The sequence below is a fragment of the Onychostoma macrolepis genome, chromosome 03 (genome assembly GCF_012432095.1).
Source record: "Onychostoma macrolepis isolate SWU-2019 chromosome 03, ASM1243209v1, whole genome shotgun sequence".
Lineage (NCBI taxonomy): Eukaryota > Metazoa > Chordata > Actinopteri > Cypriniformes > Cyprinidae > Onychostoma > Onychostoma macrolepis.
In genome coordinates, this window is record NC_081157.1 from 19,720,068 (window position 1) to 19,741,416 (window position 21,349).

Consider the following 21,349-nt stretch of genomic DNA (forward strand, 5'->3'; position numbering starts at 1 on the left):
AATTCTGAGATAAAAAGATGAATGTATGACTGAAATTGTGAAATTGTGAATTTTGACATAAAAAGGAAATTATGGCACACCAAATCAAAATTATGAGAATAAAAAACTTTACACGTCAAAATTTTGACTTGGCTTGGTCTGACATTGGTCCGACAAGACACGACACAAGATAGTAGTCTAATGAATTGTGAAGAGTATATTCTAAAACACTTAACGTGGCTTAAAACTTTGACATTGGAGGACCAAGTTCAGTGCACACCTTAATAAAGCATACCGTTTACAGACAAGCAGAATAAATCGCACGGTAGCATTTTCTACCCCATAGAAGCTTAAATAGAAGAAGACAGTAATAAAAAAAGAATCACTGATATAATAATATGCTTGCCTAAGCAGTATCTATCTCTTTATATGCTGAAAAAGGAAAAATTCAAATTCAGTTTAAAGAGTTTCAGACCGTATTTTGTTCCCTATTCGTGGAAAGTGCAATTTGGAAGTATTTTATTTAGAAGCTTGTGAGGTGTACAGAATAATCCGCATGTTTATGTGTGCATGCACTCAGGCACTTGAGATGGCTAGTGAACATCAGGACCTATTTCTGTAGGCAGAATGATGGCAGAAGCGGCAGATGTGCACATCCTTTTATTCCCAAGAGAGAGTATGATTGACAACTACTCTTCCTCCATTAGTCTCTGAAAGTCCACCTGAAGATCTTACGTGACTTATTTTTTTCCAGCCCTGTGCAGTGTGAGACGTCTGTATTGTGATGCTCTTATGAATCAGTCTCTCATTGCAGAAACTATAACTACAAATGTAAAATTCCCTTTGCTTTGTGTGGTAGCTAACATCTAAAAGAACAGGATTTGTTTGAATTAAAAATATTATTTAATAAACCTGACATCAAATAAAGTCATTTTAAGGGATATTGAAAATAGATTATTAATAGTGAAGTAATTTCTGCATCACTAGTGTCACCAAAAAGAAAAACACTTTAGCTTTTAAAAAAGAGTACCTTGTTAATGTAAATAATATAGTTTAAAAGAATAGGTGTGAGATGAATGTAACGTTTTCAGACACTTAATTACATGTTATTTGCGATTAAATGAAAATGTATTATAGTTTAAATTCATATTAAAATCAATCAGCTGAACTTGTGTGCTTTTTCGACCCACTTATATGTAATTTCATAATTACTTCTGTTGTCTTTGAAATATGGTTAAAGTGTACTGCCGTATTAAAATATATATTTGTAATTACACCATTTTTAATGATAAAGTTGTAATTTAGTACATTCAAATGTATTAACTTTTCATAAAGTTACAAATGGCTTAATTATAGTTTTCTGCATATTAAACAAGGATAGGAGAAGATATTTAACAATAAAAAAATCAGTCTTAACCCCCTATGGTACGATAAGAATTGACTTTGTTCACTTTTTACAGTGTGGTTCAGTGTAGCCTCTGGAACAAATAGCACTTTGCTGGAGGTAATTTCAGTCATATTAGGATTAATTAAGGTTATAAATTTAGCACTCAGTGAATAACTCTGTTGTGATTGCAGTGCTTTCAAAAATAACTCTGAAATAGTGTTTTGCTGGAAACATTTAGAAAAATAGGACGGATTTAATTGAATAAATAGAGCAGTTCTCCAGGGATCGAAGCAAATCAAAAGATGTGTGGTTTAACAATACTTATTTGCGTATGTGTAGACCCAGATCCACCAGATAACTGTTAATTTTGGCAGGCATTTTTGATTTAGTCTTAGTCTTTATCTTGAGACGAAAATGCTTAATAGTCTTAGTCACATTTTAGTCATTTGAGTCTTTCATAGTTTTAGTGTAGTTTTAGTCGACGAAAAGTCATTGCATTTTTGTCAACTTTTGAATGCACCTCATCTGATTGTAATCCAATGACAGGGACGCACATTTTGAAAGACAAGACAGTTAACTTAGCCTATAGGATGTATTTTGAATGTCCAGAAGTCCTCAAATAACATTCTAGTCTCATCTCGTCTTGTTAACGAAGACGCGGCATAAATTTTGTCATAGTTTTTATCATCAGATATTAATTTTAGCTCGTCAACGTCTCGTCTTAGTTACAGAAAAAAGGTTCGTTAACGAATACTTTTTCGTCTTCGTTGACGAAATTTACACTGACAGATAATAACACTAAGAGCTATGGCATTGTGGCTTGGTTCCAACTGACGTGTCTCTGCTCAACTAATGAGTTCAATAAGACTTTACTGCTGCAGAATTGCACAGGTGCCCTCTGGGGAAATATGATACAGAATTTTTGGATTACTCAATGTAAAGGCGTATCAGCCATCTTTGCTGTCCAATCTCATTAATCAGCCTGACAAAATTGTTTTCTGCTGATCTAAGGTAAGTATCCTGACTTCTCTCATAGTTTTTAGACTTCCAGAGCTAGACTGTCTGGATCTGGCATTTAAAAAGATATTGCGAGACATGCACTGACACAGCCCCTGCTGGGAAAGCCATGAGAAACATCACTTCATTGTAGACAGTATGTGGTGTAATTTTGGGGGATTATTCGCTTTGTAGTAAATATGATTTGTTGTGACTAACTTAAGCTGCCAAAGGCCTATACACACACAAACCGCTTGTGCACACTTGCAACATTTGTGATGAAACGCCCATATGGTTCATTGGTTCATTCTTATGAAAGTCTGTTTACCTTCCTTTGAAGGGATATCAGGGGCTGTTTAATACCTGCAGTTCTTAGGTCACGGTGAGGATGTTTTTCTTCCTTTACGAAGATGAATTTTCCCCCCAAATGAATTTTCCCCCCAAAAATGCATATTTTAGCATATATTTTAAGTAGAAGTGTAATCCTTCTAAAATATAATGTAGTGTATTATACACACACACACACACATACATACATATATATATATATATATATACATACACACACACACACACACACACACACATATATATATATATATGTATACATAGTAATGTAAAGAAAATATATCTTAATGAATTTCTAATTCTAGTGTTTGTTTGTTTTTTTTGTCTTGTATTTTTATTTTATTTTTTTACTATTTTTGTTTTAACTATAATAACCCTGGTGTGAATTACAAAAAAACAAGTGTCATGTCATTGACCCCTCATTTGAAGTACCATGAGACCGTCATATTGCAGTAACTCACAAATGTGCGCCATAACTCGTTTCTGATGTTTCAACCATTTAACTCTACCACTCTCATAAACAGCAGATGGTTGCTTAGCTAGTCGTGGGAATCTACATATATTCATGAGATTTTCTGACAGTCTGATGAAATACACTAAGAAATCATCACTACTGTTTACAAGACTGCAAAACATCGCTGCTAATACATGCTTGTGTGAGTTAGAGCTAAGGTTTTTAGCATGAATACTGGAAGAGAAGATTGTGTTAGTGTGTGTGGGTGGGTGGGTGTGTGTGCATATTGTCTTGTTTTTAGAAAGCTGGTTGGCTGGTGTTACAGTAATTATGTTTCCTTCACAGCTATGAAGTCAGGTGGCACTCAGCTGAAGCTCATCATGTCATTCCAGAACTACGGACAAGCCCTGTTCAAACCTATGAAGTAAGTGATACTGCAATATTCCAATTTAATGAATGCATGCCCAGTGGAGAACCAGTTTTTTCAGAATTTACCCTGCATGCATTCATTTTAAGTGTATTTAAGAGGCGTGGACCAAACCTTTTGTGTTTCAACAAAAACGTGTTGTTCTGCTTTTGGATGTTGTCCAAGATGATTATGGTATATATAGATGTAGTCTTTCTGCATCTGTAAAATATGAGAAGTATGTTAAAAATAGAATGAGGTTAACAAATGACACAATCAGTTTAAACTCACATCATTTTTCTAACTCTTAGGCCTTAAAGGGATAGTCCATCCGAAAATAAAAATTCTGTCATCATTTATTCACCCTCTTTTCGTTCTAAACCTATATGTGTTTCTTTCATTTGTGGAGCAAAATAAGAAAAGATTTTTCGAAGAATGCTGGTAACCAAAAAGATATTTTGAAGAATGTTGATAACCTAGCTGTTTTGAGTCAAGTCAAGTCAAGTCACCTTTATTTATATAGTGCTTTTAACAATACAGATTGTGTCAAAGCACTTAACAGTATCAAATTGGAGGATAGAGTGTCAGTAATGTATAATAAGATTAAACACTCAATTTTCAGTTAAAGGCATTTCATTATTGAATTCAGAGATGTCATTGTCTGGCTCAGTTTAGTTTAAATAGTATCTGTGCAATCAAATGGCGATAATCGCTAGAAATTAAGTGTTCCCAACTGAGCAAGCCAGAGGCGACAGCGGCAAGGAACCAAAACTCCCTCTGTGACAGAATGGAGAAAAAAAAAAAAAAAAGTCATTTTCATTTGAGTCATTTTCTATATTTTCTATAAAATATATTTTTGTTACCAAAATTCATCAAAATATACTTTTGGTTACCAACATTCTTAAAAATATACTTTTGGTCACCAACATTCTTCAATATATCTTTTTTGGTTACCGACATTATTCAAAATATCTTTTTGGTTACCAACATTCTATAAAATATTGTTTTGGTTACCAGAAATATTTTATTTCCAAGACCACAAGGAAATAAAATAATACAAAATGAAATGCATACAGGTTTGTAATCACATGAGGGTGACTAAATCATTTTTCACTCAGTGATTTTGTAAAATTTTGGGGTGGACCGTCCCTTTAAGCCCCCTCATTAGGATATTTAACAAAGCAAGGATAAATTGAATAAGCAGTTATTTACCTAAACATCCCCATTTAAAAAAATAATTATTTAATCCCCTAAAGACTGCACCTGAGCTTTATGCTTATTAGAGTAACTCCTCAGTTGTGTTTGGCATTTGTTGGCCAGCAGCACAAGCATCCATATGATCTTTCCTGGTGGGTAATGATCAGTCTGGTTTTAATTAACATCACCAGGCTTACGCATTAATTAAAAACTGCGAGACACTATCACACGCTCTCGGGGATATTTGCCAGCAGAAGCTGTAACAGCCACACATAAAACAGGGCGGATCGACCGAGTGTGTCTGTCATATTCCCTCTGTTGAAACAACACTGCCAGGGCTACCTGACTCATTTGTGATCAAATAATTGCTAGGGGATGCTTGATTGCTTCCACCCAGAGGAAAACCTTTTCCGGCGTTGTTTTCTTTGATTATGCTTTGTCATGGCCATCTGTGATTTCTTAGTCTTTCTTGGTGAGTACAGACACAAACAGTTGGTGGCTAAAAACACACACAGTTATTGTACAACAGTAGCATCAGGAGATGCACAATTCACACACCAGACAAGGTGGCTTATGCATGTTTGGATTAGCACTCCCTGCTGAAAAAAAATGACTGGCTTAGGCCAAGATGAATTACTTCTGGTTTGATGTAGGGGTGTACAATACAGTATTGTGCAGAAATATTAGGCAAGTTAGATGTTTTTTTTTTTGTTTTTTTTTTAAGATGGTTATTTTTATCTTTTTCTTCAGTGTACCAGTAGGAAATTGTGATTTCTAAACAGTCCTTTTGCCATTAAAGGCATAGTTCACCCAAAAATTTTCTGAAAATGTACTCAGGCCATTCAAGATCTAGATGAGTTTGTTTCTTCATCGCAGCAGATTTGGAGTAATTCAGTTTTAATTTAATTTAGCTTTAATTTATTTTTAGAAACAATGTTTTTAATTGTTTTTTTGTTTTTGTTTTATTTGGACCGCAGTACCAATTTCAACCACTGGCCACCATTATTACATACTACTGTACACTTTTAAAAATGTGTGCAAGTGTACCAAGGACAAATGCTGTTTTGAAGGCAAAGGATGCTCATAACAAATGTTGGTTTAATTTAGATAACACAAGTAGTTCATAGAAGTACAATCTACTTTTGACATGATTTATTAAAATATCCTCAATTTACAGTTTTTTTTTTTTTTCACATGGGATTAAAGCATTTCACATTACTGTATCGAATTAGCTTTTCTTTGACATTAAGGTCATGACTAGATCTGAGAAGGTGAAGGAGGAAATCTTGGTTTGGATGTATATGATACACATTTGCTAGGATGACTTATGCAAAAAAAACAAACACTGTGTATTGCATATTTTCTGTTGAAATCCCAGCTTTCATCTAGTTCTCAAGAAAGATTATGAAAGGAGACAATATTTTAGTGGAGTGTTTAACAATGCATGTAATAAAAGCAATAATTTAGACAGAGACAACAACTGACAGATTAGACTGACAAACACAGAGTTCTCTTTAGCTGCGTTTTGAGCAATTATACCTTGGAAGTGTTAATTAACTTGGCATTCATGTAAATCTTGGCATTCATTTTATGCTTTGATCGATCACTGCTAAAAAGCAAATACCAAGTACTAAGCTTGAAGAATCATCTGTTCATCGTATCATTGACATGAATGGCCTTCCATATGGTCTCACTCAAACCACTGAACATCCAGAGCACACGGCCACCCTCACTGCAGCAAGCAGGTGCTTTTTCATCCAAAATAAAGCTGCAGGTTTCCCCCTTTTCCCAGGCTCTACATCTATCTCCCACTCCGAGAAGGCTATAGATTTCTCCAGCTCTAAAAGCTGGGAGTATTTCCCAGAATCCCGTAGCCGGTACGGGGCCACCCTTTCCCTCACCTGCCCCTCTGTGCAGCCGTACTAAGCATCAAAGCTTCTTTTGATGTGCTGCTTTGAGCTAGATGCTAATCTATCTGCAGGCGCATGGAGGGCTAACAGCTCCGGTTCCTGCAGTCTTAGAAAGCCACGCGTGTGTGTATGTGAGAGGAGTTTATTGAACTTGAGTTATCTGACTGGGATCTAGGTGCAAATGCAGCAATAAATCATTGTGCAACCTTTCATTCTACCTTCTCCATGTTCATTCAGAAACCATCCGGTGGGACTTGTGCCACGGAAAAGCACTCATCCCATCAAAATGAGGAAGAAGTAGCTGTATTTTAAAGGAAAGCCATGCTTACTGAAAGGTTTAATTATTCCACACCACGGCAATGAATGCTACTGATCGCCATGGAACAAGAAAGGAGAGAGAGATAAGATTAGAAAAAGACAGAGAGACAGAAAAAAGCCCTTGTGAAAAAGAAGTACACTTTTAAAAGGAGAACATATTACAGAAATAATATACTTAAAAAAATACTCTCAAGTGTTAACTGAATGTAATGTTTTCAGACACTTAATTGCATGTTATTTACAAATAAATGAAAAAAGGATTATAGTTTACATTCATATTATATAAAATAATTTTTATATCATGCATTTAATTATATGTGTAAATACAAATTTGTAATAAATTGGCAGTTTACTACATTTAAAATGTATTAATTTTGCATTTGCCAGTTAAATTTATAATCAAGTACTTTACATGTGCTTTTGTATGTTAGTCAACACATCAAAATAAGTTTACTTCTTAAAAGCATGGCAAAAGATTATTAAAACAATGATTTTATATACTGTACTTTTAAGTAAAACTTTTATTTTGCCATTACTACAAAATGCTCTTTAAAAGTCTTCTCAAGTGTGTTAAGAAATGCAGTCTTTAAATACACTTACGTAGCTTTTTATTTCATTAATGATAAAATATCTACAAGTACGTAAGTTTTTAAAAATGTACTTTTAAGATTAAAAAAGTACATATTCAATACAAATAAGTTCACTTCTTTTCACAAGAGAAGGAAGGAGACAAGTTGTTGTTTGGGGTAGATTTACAAACTTGACGATCAAGATTCCTTCCAGTGATCCGTCAAGTTACAACAATGAGAGACTGTGAATCAGATGCTGAGATTGTTTGCATGTGTTTGCACAACATGATTTACCCAGGACATGTTCCTGAATCAACATCTTTTCTTGTTCATGTAACAACATTCTTGTCAACTAGTGTTAGCATTAGCGCTAACCCTAGCAATGACACTTTAACATGTGATTGGTTCATGGGAAAGTTCCTCCAGGCAATTCTTCAACAAATTTAAAAGAGGTTCACTGTCTGTCATTAATTTTCAGGGTATGTTTTTTTGGCAATTCATCTCACACATCCACATTTTCTTGTGCCACCCCTAGCATTTAGCTAAACAACAAGTATTGAAACTTGTATCTAAAAACCATATCTGTCATATACTTTTTATATCTAATAAAGTGAAAAATGATGATTTTGTCAACGTATGTCCAGGACCAGGAAGCATTTGAACAGAAATCTCATTATCCGTATGACTGTTAGTGACCTCTATCTATCTTAACTTTTGTGGTTACCGAAATGTTAATATGTAAATACTCACGCATTCCCATTTTTAGAGTGAGATGTTAGCAATGCCAAATTCAAAGGTTTGATTCGCAGGGCAAAAAACAACCAGAGACTCACCACACTTTAATAGAAGTCGTGTAGGCCACAAAATTCATAAACACAACTAGATTTGAGATAAAAAATTATTGTTTATATTGCATATAGTGTTGTTTATCAATTTATTCTCGTTTCTGCAGCGTTCAGGCTTGTAATATTTATTTCTGAGGGAACATGTGAACTGATAAACATGCCTTGAATGCAAATGTAAGGTGCTTATGTATGACAACTTTTAGTTTTAACTTCCTCTATTTATTATCAGATCCATCCATAATTCACTCTCTGACTCCAGGAACTTATCATAACCTCTAAAAGGCCAATGACTGGCTAATAAGAATATTGTTCCAGGAACGTAAAGGCTGTCGCTTGAGGAACATGTCCCACTAAGCATGTTTGTGTTAGACACTGTTATGAACCCTCAAACAGCTCTCGTTTACTCACAAGCTAGAAGTTTGGTCGGTAAGCAGCTCTTTAAAGTGTATGCCAGACTAGATGTGCCTTAACAGGAACAAAAACTCTCACACAGCAAAATAGCTTGTGGATCTTTAAGCTAAGAGCCAAGTTTGAGTTTTCCACTCCTTTGATGTTAATGATTTTTTTTTTTTTTTTTTCTCATATTGGTTCTGAAATTGCTGCAGTGCTTTGATATGAACTCTCACAGCAGCAACAGAGAAAGTATTTTCAGCTACAGCTGTTGTGCATTCATCACTATAATTCAGAATATGTTCATGTCATGTAGAATATTACCTTCAGCTCACCCAGGGAGATACCATCACCCCCATACTCTCTCTGATTGTCACTGTAGCTCTATGATATCTCTTCCAGCTTCCAGCTAGTAGGTTCTGTTGTGGGCTATGCACAAACCAAGTGTCTTCATGGTACGCATTAGGACAGATTGCATGTACCTTTATGCTATTAATCCATGATTTATGACATGGGAAATCATTTTGCTAAAGCACAATGCATGTCAAAACCTGCATCGGGGGCTTTCAGACTAAGCAGGGTTTATCTATGTTCTTTTAGAATGCAGATGGAAAATCCTGTTGGAAAATTCAGGTTTATTCCCAGCTTAAGATGCGTTTTATCATCTAAAATGAAAAAAAGGGAGATAATTTGCTGATTAAAAATATATGCAGAAATAAAAAAAGATGCATGATGAAAAATGTTTTATGGTCAATGGATAAGCGTATTTAAAATAAATAAATAAAAACAGTACATTTGCCACACTTTATTGGATCTCATTTTGAAATATTCTGATATAGTGAAAGAGGCTTAGAATATTTTAGGTTCAAATCCTGTTACGGCAGTTCACATGTCAAACTCCATGAAATATGACAACTGGGGTAATGTTTAGAGCATGCTGTCTGAGCCCTCAGCCGTGGCAGGAAGTTAAGCTGAAGTGATGCATTTATGCCTTGTGTGTGGAGAAGGGTAGGATTTTTAAGAGTGGCAGACGTAGGACCTGCTGAAAGACATGATGTTTGGGGATTACAGAATGTCAAATCTGACTGCAACAGATTGTTGATGATGCAGTCAGATCTAGACAACATAAAATGCTGGTAAACCCTAATGAGAAAAGGACAAAATGTTTCATCTATGGACCAAGGGCTGAAGGTTTGGCGTGGTTACCATTAGCATCTTTCTCCACTGATAAAAGAATCCATGTATACTGGCTATTTTATTATTTTTATTTTTTGTTTTTACTTTTTGCAAGCAATACCACTACAACATTTTATGTTTGTGTTTGACCAATTTTTGTTTTTTAGGGCTCTTGAAAGTGTGAAATTAACTTTGCCATTAGGAATGCCATGTGTTAATGACTAATTGTTTTCCCACATGAAACTGTGCTTTTTTGCTGTTAGGTTTTTCCACATCACTTTCATATCTGTAAAAGGAAGACAAATGTTAGTGTTAGATTCTTCCTGCTTCAATTTTTACAGTTTATTTTGGTTTGCCTGCTTGCCACAAGAACAACCCGCCAAAGTCGGTGGTTAAATCCAAGCCATCCAGTTGTGTCTGTATGTTTTCCAAGTCCTCCAAGCAGAAATCATTTATGTTGGAGCCCCCGAGGAGGGTGGAAGAAGCCTCCATTAATGCATGCATTTCTGAAGCGATGCAGGCTGCTCGTAGCCAGCAAGCAGTGAATCAACATGTCAAAGCGCATTGTCTGCCTTATTCCTGACAGCTGTCTTGCACAGCTGCACGGCTTTCTGCACTGATCCAGGTTCTGTGCACAGAGAGAAGTCTGTTTCTCTGCTCAGCTGAATGGGGACTTGGAGTGTGTGCGTGTGTGTGGTGAATCGAAAGAGTTGAGATCTTAAGACTGAAAGTCCAATATTGAAAAACTTTGCAAAAGCATTACCGTTGTAACTATATTTAATAAAAATACAACAGTTTTGCTCATTATACTTAATAAGGTCTATAATAACTGGAAATAAAAAAACAGCACTTGTAAAAGTCTATTATTTAATAAATGTTGCTTTCCATTTTTATTTAGCCGGAATACTTATACAATTTGAAATGGCTGTCAGTAACAAAAGATTCTTTAGCTTCTAGATGGTGTAGTTTCAGAATGAACCAGCAGGGGCTAATGGGGTCATGCTAATCAGCCCACCTTGACCGCTTGGTTACCACAAATTTACAGTTGTTTCAATAGCTTTAGTTGTATCTGGTCCTACTCGCACCACTGAGAATGGGATTTGAACCAGAGTCAACCTGCATGGGTGGCTAAAGCACACAGACTTTGGTGTCAGTCCCCAGCACACCCTCTTACTAACTGGTCTCCATCACTCACCCCCTAAAGCTCATTCCCATACAGGTCACGGCACCATTTAAACTGATTACTCATACCACAACAGACAGGATTTGAACCAGTGTCAACCAGCATGGGAGGCTTCAGGTTTACCTGAACAACTCTTACTAGTCAAACCTGCATTGCATTCAACTGCCATCTGGATCACATCACCACTGAAATTGGTCCTATTCGTGCAGTATTGAGCGGGATTCAAACCAATATCAACCAGCATGGGAGACTAAAGAATGCAACTTTTAGTGTCAGTCGCTAACACGCCTTTCAAAACCAGAGGAGTGAGATTTACCTGCACATCTTTTAAAGCTCACTCCCATCTGGGTCACTGAAATTGGTCCTATTCGTGCAGCAATAAGTGGGATTCAAACCAACATCAACCAGCATGGGAGACTAAAGGCTGATTTATACTCGACATGTCCGCAAGTTCGCTTGGGTGCACGCGCCAAATATGACGTCATCGCGGTGTTGGCGGAAGTTCGGTTTGAGTGCGCGTGGCGTCGTTTCACATGGCGGTGTGCACGGCATTTTTTGTAACTTTCCGCACGGCTCCGCTTCCGAAGATGCATGACTTCAGGGTGATACTAGCCGAACACGCACGTCTGTGCCGCCGTTCGTGTGAAACAGAAGCAGTTTTATGTTAAGGTCAAACTCCACCAGGTGCAACTTTTAATGCTTTGAGGGAAAACAATGAAGAGTTTTTTGCATAGTTTGTCCAAGGCTTTTTAATTGAAGTACGTTTTATTTTTACTGTATAAAAATAGAAACAGAATTCATTTAGATACTATTTATACACTATTTTCTTAAAGTTGTCTTGAGTATAATGCGAAATAGACACAAAAGCTTAAGATTATTTTAATCAGTTTGTACATAAAGAAATTATTAATTCATCAGGCGAGAAATCTTGTACCGGCAAATGACTTCTTCTCGCCGGTGATTCCCGAAGTTTTTAGAGGACAATTACTCCTCGTCGCCCCCTGTTGTTTCAAAGAATAGTACAACGGCGAACACGACAAGTATAAAAGCCTCACCCGTTTGGGAAGGTGCGCGCGCAGTCAGCATAGGCTCGCGAAATCCCACTTTAAGGACGCAGCCTCTAGTGTCAGTCACTAACATGCCTTTCGAGACCAGAAGAGTGAGGTTTATCTGCACAGCCTTTTCTGGCTAGCCTCTGATACATTCACCTCCCTAAAACTCACTCCTATCCAGGTCACGGCACCAATGAAACTGGTCCTACTCACTCCGCAACAGGTGGGATTTGAACCAGCATCAACCAGTGTGAGATGCAGGTGTGCTAATAAGGAGGGTAGCACAGAAAAAAAATAGCCAGTAGAATCAGTCACTAATATGCCTCTTAAGGGCAGTGGAGTGAGGTCTTTTTATGTAGTTACTGTGGTATTTGGATTTATAGCAGGGGTGTCCAAACTCGTTCCTGGAGGGCCACTGTCCTGCAGAGTTTAGCTCCAACTTGCCTCTACGCACATGCCTGGAAGTTTCTAGTATGCTTAGTATCACCTTGATTAGCTGGTTCAGGTGTGTTTAATTGGGTTTGAAGCTAAGCGGCCCTCCATGAGCAGGATTGGACACCCCTGATTTATAGCAAAGTGTCGTATACTGTTGCTGATTTGGATTGCATAATTCACAATACTTCATGAGTTGTTCATTGCCTTTTCAAAGATACCTTTGTCTTCGTCTTCTTCCTTCTTATTCCTATTAATATGAATAGGAACAGGAAAAATACTTCTTGAAGGCCATTGTAAACGTGGGCAGTCCTGCTGCACTATGGTGACTCAGCTTCAATGACGAAGGCGAAATCTGATGCTAGCTCTGCATTCTGTGAGCACTGGCCCTTGTTCTTTCAGTTCCTCCTCATCTTCCTTGAGAACAACCACAGTACAATTTATCTCCCTGATAGTATGTTGTTATGCACCAGGGAGCCAACCAACAGGAGTTGTGCTATCAAACAGCACAGAGTCAGATTTCACAGACAATTGTCCTGTTAGAGAGTTTTCGCCTTACTGCCAGGTAATTAGTTATTCGCTGTGGCTTTTATTGGCACATTAGAGATCAAGTTGTTAGTTCTGACTTTTGGAATGCAATACGTACTAGATCTCTGGGGAATCAATTGGGATTGATGAAGGTTCACCTTCTCATAAGAACATGATGGGAGGGGTGCTGGATTATTTTTTGAATTCCTTCTCCTGTCTGTTGTGTGATGGTGCTATGTCTTCTGCATGTTTGTGAAACTAGCATCCTCAGATCTTGTGATTGACTTGGAACCATCTTATTTGGATATTTGAAACATGTTGGCCACATGTTGTGTTTTATTTTGATCAGATTCCTCCTCCCCTCCCCCATCAGTCATGCTTCACACGCCACATACAATGCTGGGAACCACGTCTGCTGTAGAGTCGAGCGGTTCCTGCTTCACAATCTCAGCATTGTGTTTTAGTTTCAGTTTGGGCTGCTCAGCGAATGTGACCCTCTGCCCACCCCCTCATCTCTCATTCCCCTCTTTGTGATTCCATCTGTAAGATGGCAGGCAGTCAAAACACGCTCAGATAACAACCCTCTCTCTTTCTCTCTCTCTCATGAGCATACGCTCACTGACTTTGTATGACTGTCATGTCAGTTCCTCTTTCCCTGTCTGTCTCATTCTGTCCCTATCTACCTGTCTCTCTCCATGTCCACTTGTCTCTCTACCTGCCTTCGTTTTCCCCTCCTTACCTGTCTCACTCCGTCTTCCTTCTTATGTCCCTACAGTACATTTTCAAATCCCTCCCTAATTTTTGACTAGCCTCCCTCGCTACCTGTTGCGCTCACCATCCCCTCCCTCTCTGCTTCTCTTTCTCCTTTTCTCTGCTTCTCTTCTTGCCTCTCTTTGTCAGCTTCTTCACAACTTTTATCCTCCCTCTCCACAACTGTCTCTCTTTTTCTCACTGCCTCTCAAGTTATTTTACTGACCCTCTCAATCTGCTTATCTTTCTACCGCTCTAACTCTCCCTCCTTCTTTACCTGGTTCTCTCAATTGCTTCCTCTCTGTTTGTTTTTCTCCCTCTTATTTGTCCCTCTCTCCTCTGTCTCTCTCCATCTGTCTTTCTTCGTCTCTACCTAACCCCCCTCTTTACCTGGTTCTCCCTCTTTCTTCATCTCTCTCTCTCTAGTCTTCTTTGCTTGTTTCTCCTCTTCTGTCCTCTACCAGTCTATCAGTCTTCTTCCCTTTCTACGTGTCTCTTTCTCCCACTCTACCTATCTCTCTCTATTTCACTCATTTTCACTCCTTCTAGTCCACCTGTCTCTCTTCCTCACTCTTTACCTGTCTCTCTCTGTCTTTTTACTTGTCTTTCTTCGTCTCTACCTTTCACTATTTCCAATCTACATCTCTCTCTCTCTCTCTTCCTCACTCTCTACCTGTCTGTCTCCTCCTATTACTCTTCCTGTCTCTACCTGTCTGTCTCACTCTCTTTTCCTCCCTTCCTTCCTCTCTACCTGTCTCTCTCTTCACCTGTCTTCCTTGCTTTCCACTTTTTCTCTCACCCTCCCACTTTACCCTTCTCTCTCTATTCTTCTTCACCTGTTTCCGCCTCTTCCTGTCTCTTTCTCTCCTTCCTGTCTCTCTTCCTTTTATTCCACCTGGCTCTTTCTCCTACCCTCTTTAACTGTCTCTCTTCCTTTCTCTTCAGCTCTTTTTCTGTCTCATATCTTAACTTGCGTCCCCGCTCTCTGCCCTCAGATCTGCTGAATTGTATGTGACAAAGGGAAATGTGTGTCAGAATTAATCACTGAACTTGAACAATAAAAACCTCAGCAATCTCACCCCTGCAGACAAGGAGGTAAGAGTAACTACTGAAGCACTGAAACAGCATTGTGGACTTTTTACAGTAATCTCAGTCATCAAAATGCATTTTCAAAACGTTTTCAGAACATTATAATGAGATTTTTGAAAAGTTTTGAGCATATTTGTCATATCATTATAGCATCCACCCTGATCCATCTGTGATCTGCCCATCATAAATGATGGCTGAGAAAGCAGATGGTCCATTGTGTATTAAACTACTGCATTAAGATTGATCTGTCCATCCTCTCTCATCACAGCAGATGCCAGTCAAAACTCACAGTTGTAATCACCTTGTGCTACCAAAACATTCCTCAACTGAAATGTCTTTCCATCTCGCTTTTTTTTTTTCAGTGCCATTAAAACAGGACGTGTTCTGGCTAAGGTCTTTGTCTCATCTTGTATTTTTATTTCCAACCCATATCACCTTGTCCGCATCATTCAAAACTATTTCCAGAATGTCTACCCTTCTCTTGTAAGATTTCCAGATATATGCTATTCCCTTCTGTTGTTTAATTTATGAAAAGCAATGCATACAGTCTATCTTGCACCGCAGCTACACGACTCGGCTTGACTAGTGTGCAAGTGTAAAGCCACAGAGTGTTTCTGGTGGCTTAAAGGAATGCTCCAGATTTAATACAAATAAAGCTCAATCAGCATCATCTGTGGCAGGCTGCCGACTACCACATTTTGACTCATCTCCGGTTTGTACAAACAAAAAACATGTTGACAGAAATATATTTACAGTGGAGGTCTATGGGGAAGTGTTGTGCATTGACCCGCATACTTCCACTGCCCAATGCATTCTTTGTTTGATGGCATCTACACATCACAGATTTTGATAAAGCCAATGACACCACCCTTATGAAAAAGAAGTTTATTCAAGTGTGCTATTAGTATACTTCTTTTAAACTAAAAGTAGGAAAGTATACTTTTAGTCTACTTTTTATGTGCTTCTCAGAAATGGGCTTTATGTACTTATCAGAAATATACTTAAAATGTCAAAAAGTATACTTGACTTATACTTAGAAAAAGTCTAAATATATTTCAGCTGTAGCCTACTTGTGCTCCTAGAATCCGTGTTTTCATTGTTATATGGTAAGGGGCGCTAGTACACATCTTCTTTACAGAATTTCCCCAAAAAAGTGAAGAAACCAAAACAACAGATGCTTCCAAATGTAATCTAACACGATCATCAGACATAAAACAGCATCAAAACTGTGTAACGTTATGGAATAAAATGTCGCCAATGAAGAGGTAATAATGACTTTGGGGTGTTGATTGACTCCATCTATGTCTTGATTATTATTCTGAATCCAATTCATATTCTTTTTTTCAGCTTTTTGTTCAAAGTGTTGTTTATTTCTTTTCTTTTTTTTAATTTTTTTTTTATGAAACTTACCCACATTCAAGTGTTTTAAAAAATAATGCAGGAAGCTAGAATAAAATGTTTTTGTTTACAAGCAGATACTGTTCTTTCTTTTGATGTTATATATGTTCAGATATTCATATAACAAAATATATACAAATTAATACCTAAATAGGGACATAGTAGTATACTTAAAGTAAGATGTAAAGTTCACTTAAAGAAAACTAACGAGTATACTTTCAGTATAAAACTACTAGACTAGTAGTTTACTGAGACTATACTTCAAAGTGTACTAAAAATGATACTACACGTATTTAAATAGTAAACTATCAGTATACCTATAAGTTCACTTTTAGTATAGTTACAGTACGAGCTAAAAACAAGCTTGATGTAAACTAGTTGTGTACTCAAAGTTTACTACTGTTATGCTTAAAGGATACTTAAAAGTATACTTTTGTATACTAGAAAGTGGGCCAATTTAGTCCCAAGGGGTATTGAAATAGTACACTTTCAAGTATACTACTAGTACACTGATATTTGTATACTTACTACATAAAGTACACTTAAAAATATACTTGAACTTTACTTAAGTATACTTAATCAAATAAACTTGAAGAATACTACTTTTTGGTAAGGGCAGTTCACCTAAATATCTTACTTACTCTTCATGCATTTTTCCTTGTTCTGTAAAACACAGATGGAGATGGTAGAAAAGCACCATAAGGACTCTGTATGACTGTGGTGCTTTTTTCTTTCTTTTTGGACCTTGACAGCCCCTGATACATTTTTTTTTTTTTTTTTTTTTTTTACAGATTTCTTGTTCTGATATCTTTTTGGGTGACTCTGCATTATTAGCAGATTCAAGAAACTGAATGAGAAAAAGAATGGAGTGTATAATAATGGCCCACACGAACTGACAAATCGGTGATCTCTAGGCTTTGAGTTTGAGATTATCTCCAGACAAGTTCATTAATCCTCTCATGTTAATGGAAAGAACAGATACAGCTTCCCTGACAGCATGTCAGGCCCCAGTAATCTGGGATGTGCAGAAATGTGCGATAACCTGCACATTCAGCCTCAGAAGCGAGACTCTAAAGAATAAGGTTAGGGACAAAGAACAGTAATGTGTTGCCAGTAATATCTTACAGAAGAGACAGAACATCTTTAAGACCCACTCAGGTTAAGGCACTTCACATCGTAATGTACATGCTTTATTAAAATTTCCATCAGTAATTGCACCCTAATTGTACGGGGAGATTTAATGTCTGTGATTATGCCAACCTGTTTGTGTAATTAATCGTGCATAGGTGCTAAAAAATGTTACTTGTTTCCACTCATGGTAATGTTAGATTCATTTAGATGTGTGGCGTTTTCAATTACGCTAAATGTTATGGATGAATACATTTAAATTAGCCAAGGAAAATTTCAGCGCACATTAGAAAAAAATGGATTCATTCCCGCACTTTGTGATCATTAAATCAGTGCCATGGCGGTAGATTTCACTTTTAATCTCCATTTACAAGAAGAAAAAGCATTTGAATACCTCTAACTGCTGCTTTACCTCCAAGTAAAATGACAAAACTTGAATGACAAAACAAATGAAGGAATACCATCCCACACTTAAGCAAGGGACTAAGAGTGATGTCTTAATGAAGAAGAATAGGTAAAGAGAGGGCAAGACTTCTCAAAGTTACACTAGTACTGGAATATGCTCCAACTACATCTTAATTATGCTCTTTCCTCAAGCATGAAGGAGTGTAGCCATCATTATCTCTACACAAACCCTTTCTTTTTGCTCATTCTAGCCAGGATATAGTCAGATCTCTGATCATCGGGTCAGGTATCACTTGGTCAAAGCTGAAGGAATATAATCCTACAGCTTGGCTTTTTCACCCTGCTTCTGCAGAGCTGCAATTAGTGCTGGTTAATGAAGCTAAAATAATATTTCTCAGGATTTTCATCATATTCAATATTTATGATTTTGGTCTAAAAGTAAACGTGTATTTGTTTAGCTAGGCGATTTAACCATACAGTCATTGTTGCCAGCAGATTCGTATTATTTTAGAACAAAAATAACTAGTAAATATGTTATATCTAAAAATATCTATGGCATGCTTTCCACATTTTGCGTTAGATGAACAACATTCACCATCACAAATATGTAATACTATACAGTAAATCATACTATATACAGTAATGAAGAACAGTATTTTCAGAAACATTTTAATGCCTAAATCAGTGATTTTAATCAGTTAATTAAAATGGGCAGTTTTGAAATGATTCATGAATTAAACAGTAACACTGAAGTTTAATTCAGAGACACTATTAAAACGTGTTTTTATGCTCTCATACTTTCAAGTCTTTATGAAACCTAATGGCCAAATTAACAGCTTTATAAAATCATTGCATGTCGCTGCAGTTTTCCTGGACATTTAGTCTTTTTCATGAACTGTTATGCTTCAAGGCACAGCTGAACTGCTATGGACAGAGGTGTTTTTTTCTTCCTAACTCAGCTCACAGTTAGAGGTGGAACACAATGATGTGTTATAATGGTGCTAAAGGCCCTCAGCAGTCTTGCCTAAATGGCTTTATTTGAGAAGTGTTTCAGCCCGACAGGTTCTTCAAGCACTTTGTGCTTTTCCTGTAACTAAAGGAGAAAGTTTTGCAGTAATCACGCAAACACCATTGAGAGGCCTGAGAGTGTTACTTGTGTTTGGAGCCTAGACTGAAAATGCCTTCCAGGGACCTCAGTGTAGAAGTATAACTCTGATACCCGGAAGGGCCAGAAAGAATCTTCGAATTCAGTTCCAGCAGTGAACAGTTCTCAGTATACGAAAGGGAAAAACAAGTCTAGTCTTTTTTTAAAAGCCCTTTATCCTGGAAAGCCACCACCATCCGCCTGAATTCCACCAAGACCACAATCCACTAAATGCTGTTTATGCATTTGTTCTATTTATGAAGTAGATACAGTTTTAGAAACCTTACAGAGAAGATGATGGGTTCACTAACATTGTACCAGAGGACTAAAAAGAAAGGGTCTCCTCAAGAGGTTCAAATCTTAGAATGTTTTCCAATATATAGGAAGTATTCATATACAGGCTCACTGGACTCACATTTGTGTTTCATAAAAAAAAAAAAAAAATGCATTGGAAAAGCAACATATAGCAATAGAATCAATGTTTACAATAAAAAAGTAATGTTATAATATTGACTGATGATTAATATTTCTCTCTCTTTTTAATTTACCTTAATTATCTAAATGCATTTCTGCCTATTGTGCCATAAGTGACAAGCACTTTTGCTGTTCAGGGTCTGAAATTGAGCACTTTTGGATCCTAGAAGACAGAATGCTACAAAACAAGAAACAGCTGCATTAAAAAAAAATGTAACCATACATCTGTAGAAGTATAACTCGGATACCCGGAAGGGCCAGAAAGAATCTTCAAATTCAGTTCTAGCAGTGATCAGAATTATACTTCTACAGCAATTCTATTATGAATCATGTGCCACCAGTAAATGACGTTTTAATGAGCAGCAGGCTGTTTTAATTAAGAGAGTGACAGTTGCCGCAAGGGGGGGCGCGGTGTATTCTTAGGTTGTTTTTGTTGTTGTTGAACTCTGTGGAAAGAGCCCAAAATTGAAAGCTGTGAAAAGCCGCACTGTTATTGTGGTCGTTTCTGTGGCACATCCAGTTTGTTTAAGTAGACACAGATGGAGAGTTGACAGAATATGTTTTCTCCTTATCTCTTTCTCTCTCACCCTCTCTCACTGTTTCTTTCTTTGTGTCGCCGTTTGTCTTTCTCATTCTCACTAGATTTGTTGATCAGACTCCAGCAGCTGCCAGATTCTCACATCTAGAAACTGTTTTCGACTTCATCTAGTCAAAACTCCCAAAAGTCTTTTAACTCCTGAAACTTGGTTCAAAACATAAAGCCTTTCCAAAAGCCTTCAGCGCTGTGCATAAGAGAATAACTCTGCTGAGATTCATTAGTCAAATGTTAAGAGTCAAAAGTTAAGAGGAGTTTGTCTGAGAGGATAACTTTAGAGAGGAGATGGCAAAGCCAGAGCACACCTGGTGACTCAAAAGCCCAAATGAGATTCAGATTATGTCCAGTTAATACTGGCTTCTTTATAACTCAGCCAAACAACTGAAGCAAAATTCAGATACTAGGGTTCAGATAGCTGTAATAGCTGTGTTTGGTGCCTGGCTTCTAGCTGATCCAAGCTGCTCATTAGCTGGTCTGTGATGGTTTAAAATGGGTCAAAGCTATTTTTTGCTCCAGAAGTGGTCATTAATTGGTCCAAGCTGGTCATTAGCTGGTTTAAAATTGGTATTGGTTAGTCCAAGCTGTTTTTTGCTGCTCTAGCTCTAAGATTGTCATTAGCTAGTTCAATTTGGGCTCTATCTGGTCTACAAGAGGATGGCCTTTAGCTGATCTGAGCTGGTCAATAGCTGTCTAAAATGGTTTTTAATTGGTCCAAGCTGGTCATTAGCTGGTTTAAAATTGCTATTGGTTGGTCCAAGCAGTTTGCATTGCTCTGTTTTTTGCTGCTCTAAGATTGTCATTAGCTAGTTCAAGCTAGTCACTATCTGGTCTGATATGGTCATTAGCTGGTCTAAAATGGTTATTACTTTGTCCAAGCTAGTTTTTAGTGCACTAAGATTGTTGTTAGCTAGTTCAAGTTAGTCACTAGCTTGCCTGAGATGGCCATTTGCTGGCTTAAATGGTTATTATTTGGTCCAAGCTGGTCATTTACTGGTCTGGGATTGTCTAATTGCGCCACGCTGGTCATATGCTGGTATAAAATGGATATTCACTGGTCTAAGCTAGTTTTTGGTGCACTAAGATTGTCAGCAGCAGGCCTAAATTGTTATTAATTGGTCCAAGCTGGTCATTATCTGGTATAAAATGGTTATTAATTTGTCAAAATTTGACATTAGCTGGTATAAAATGGTTATTAG

At 37.2% G+C, this 21,349-nt stretch overlaps 1 protein-coding gene across 1 annotated transcript in view; it reads left to right on the plus strand.

Annotated features, from left to right (window-relative positions):
• fam20ca (FAM20C golgi associated secretory pathway kinase a) overlaps positions 1 to 21,349 on the plus strand; it is a 55,008-nt gene that overhangs the window by 4,558 nt on the left and 29,101 nt on the right. The window contains exon 3 of the mRNA XM_058769435.1: positions 3,510 to 3,588. Coding sequence (XP_058625418.1) covers positions 3,510 to 3,588 — 79 coding nt within the window. The remainder of the gene's footprint in view (positions 1 to 3,509; positions 3,589 to 21,349) is intronic.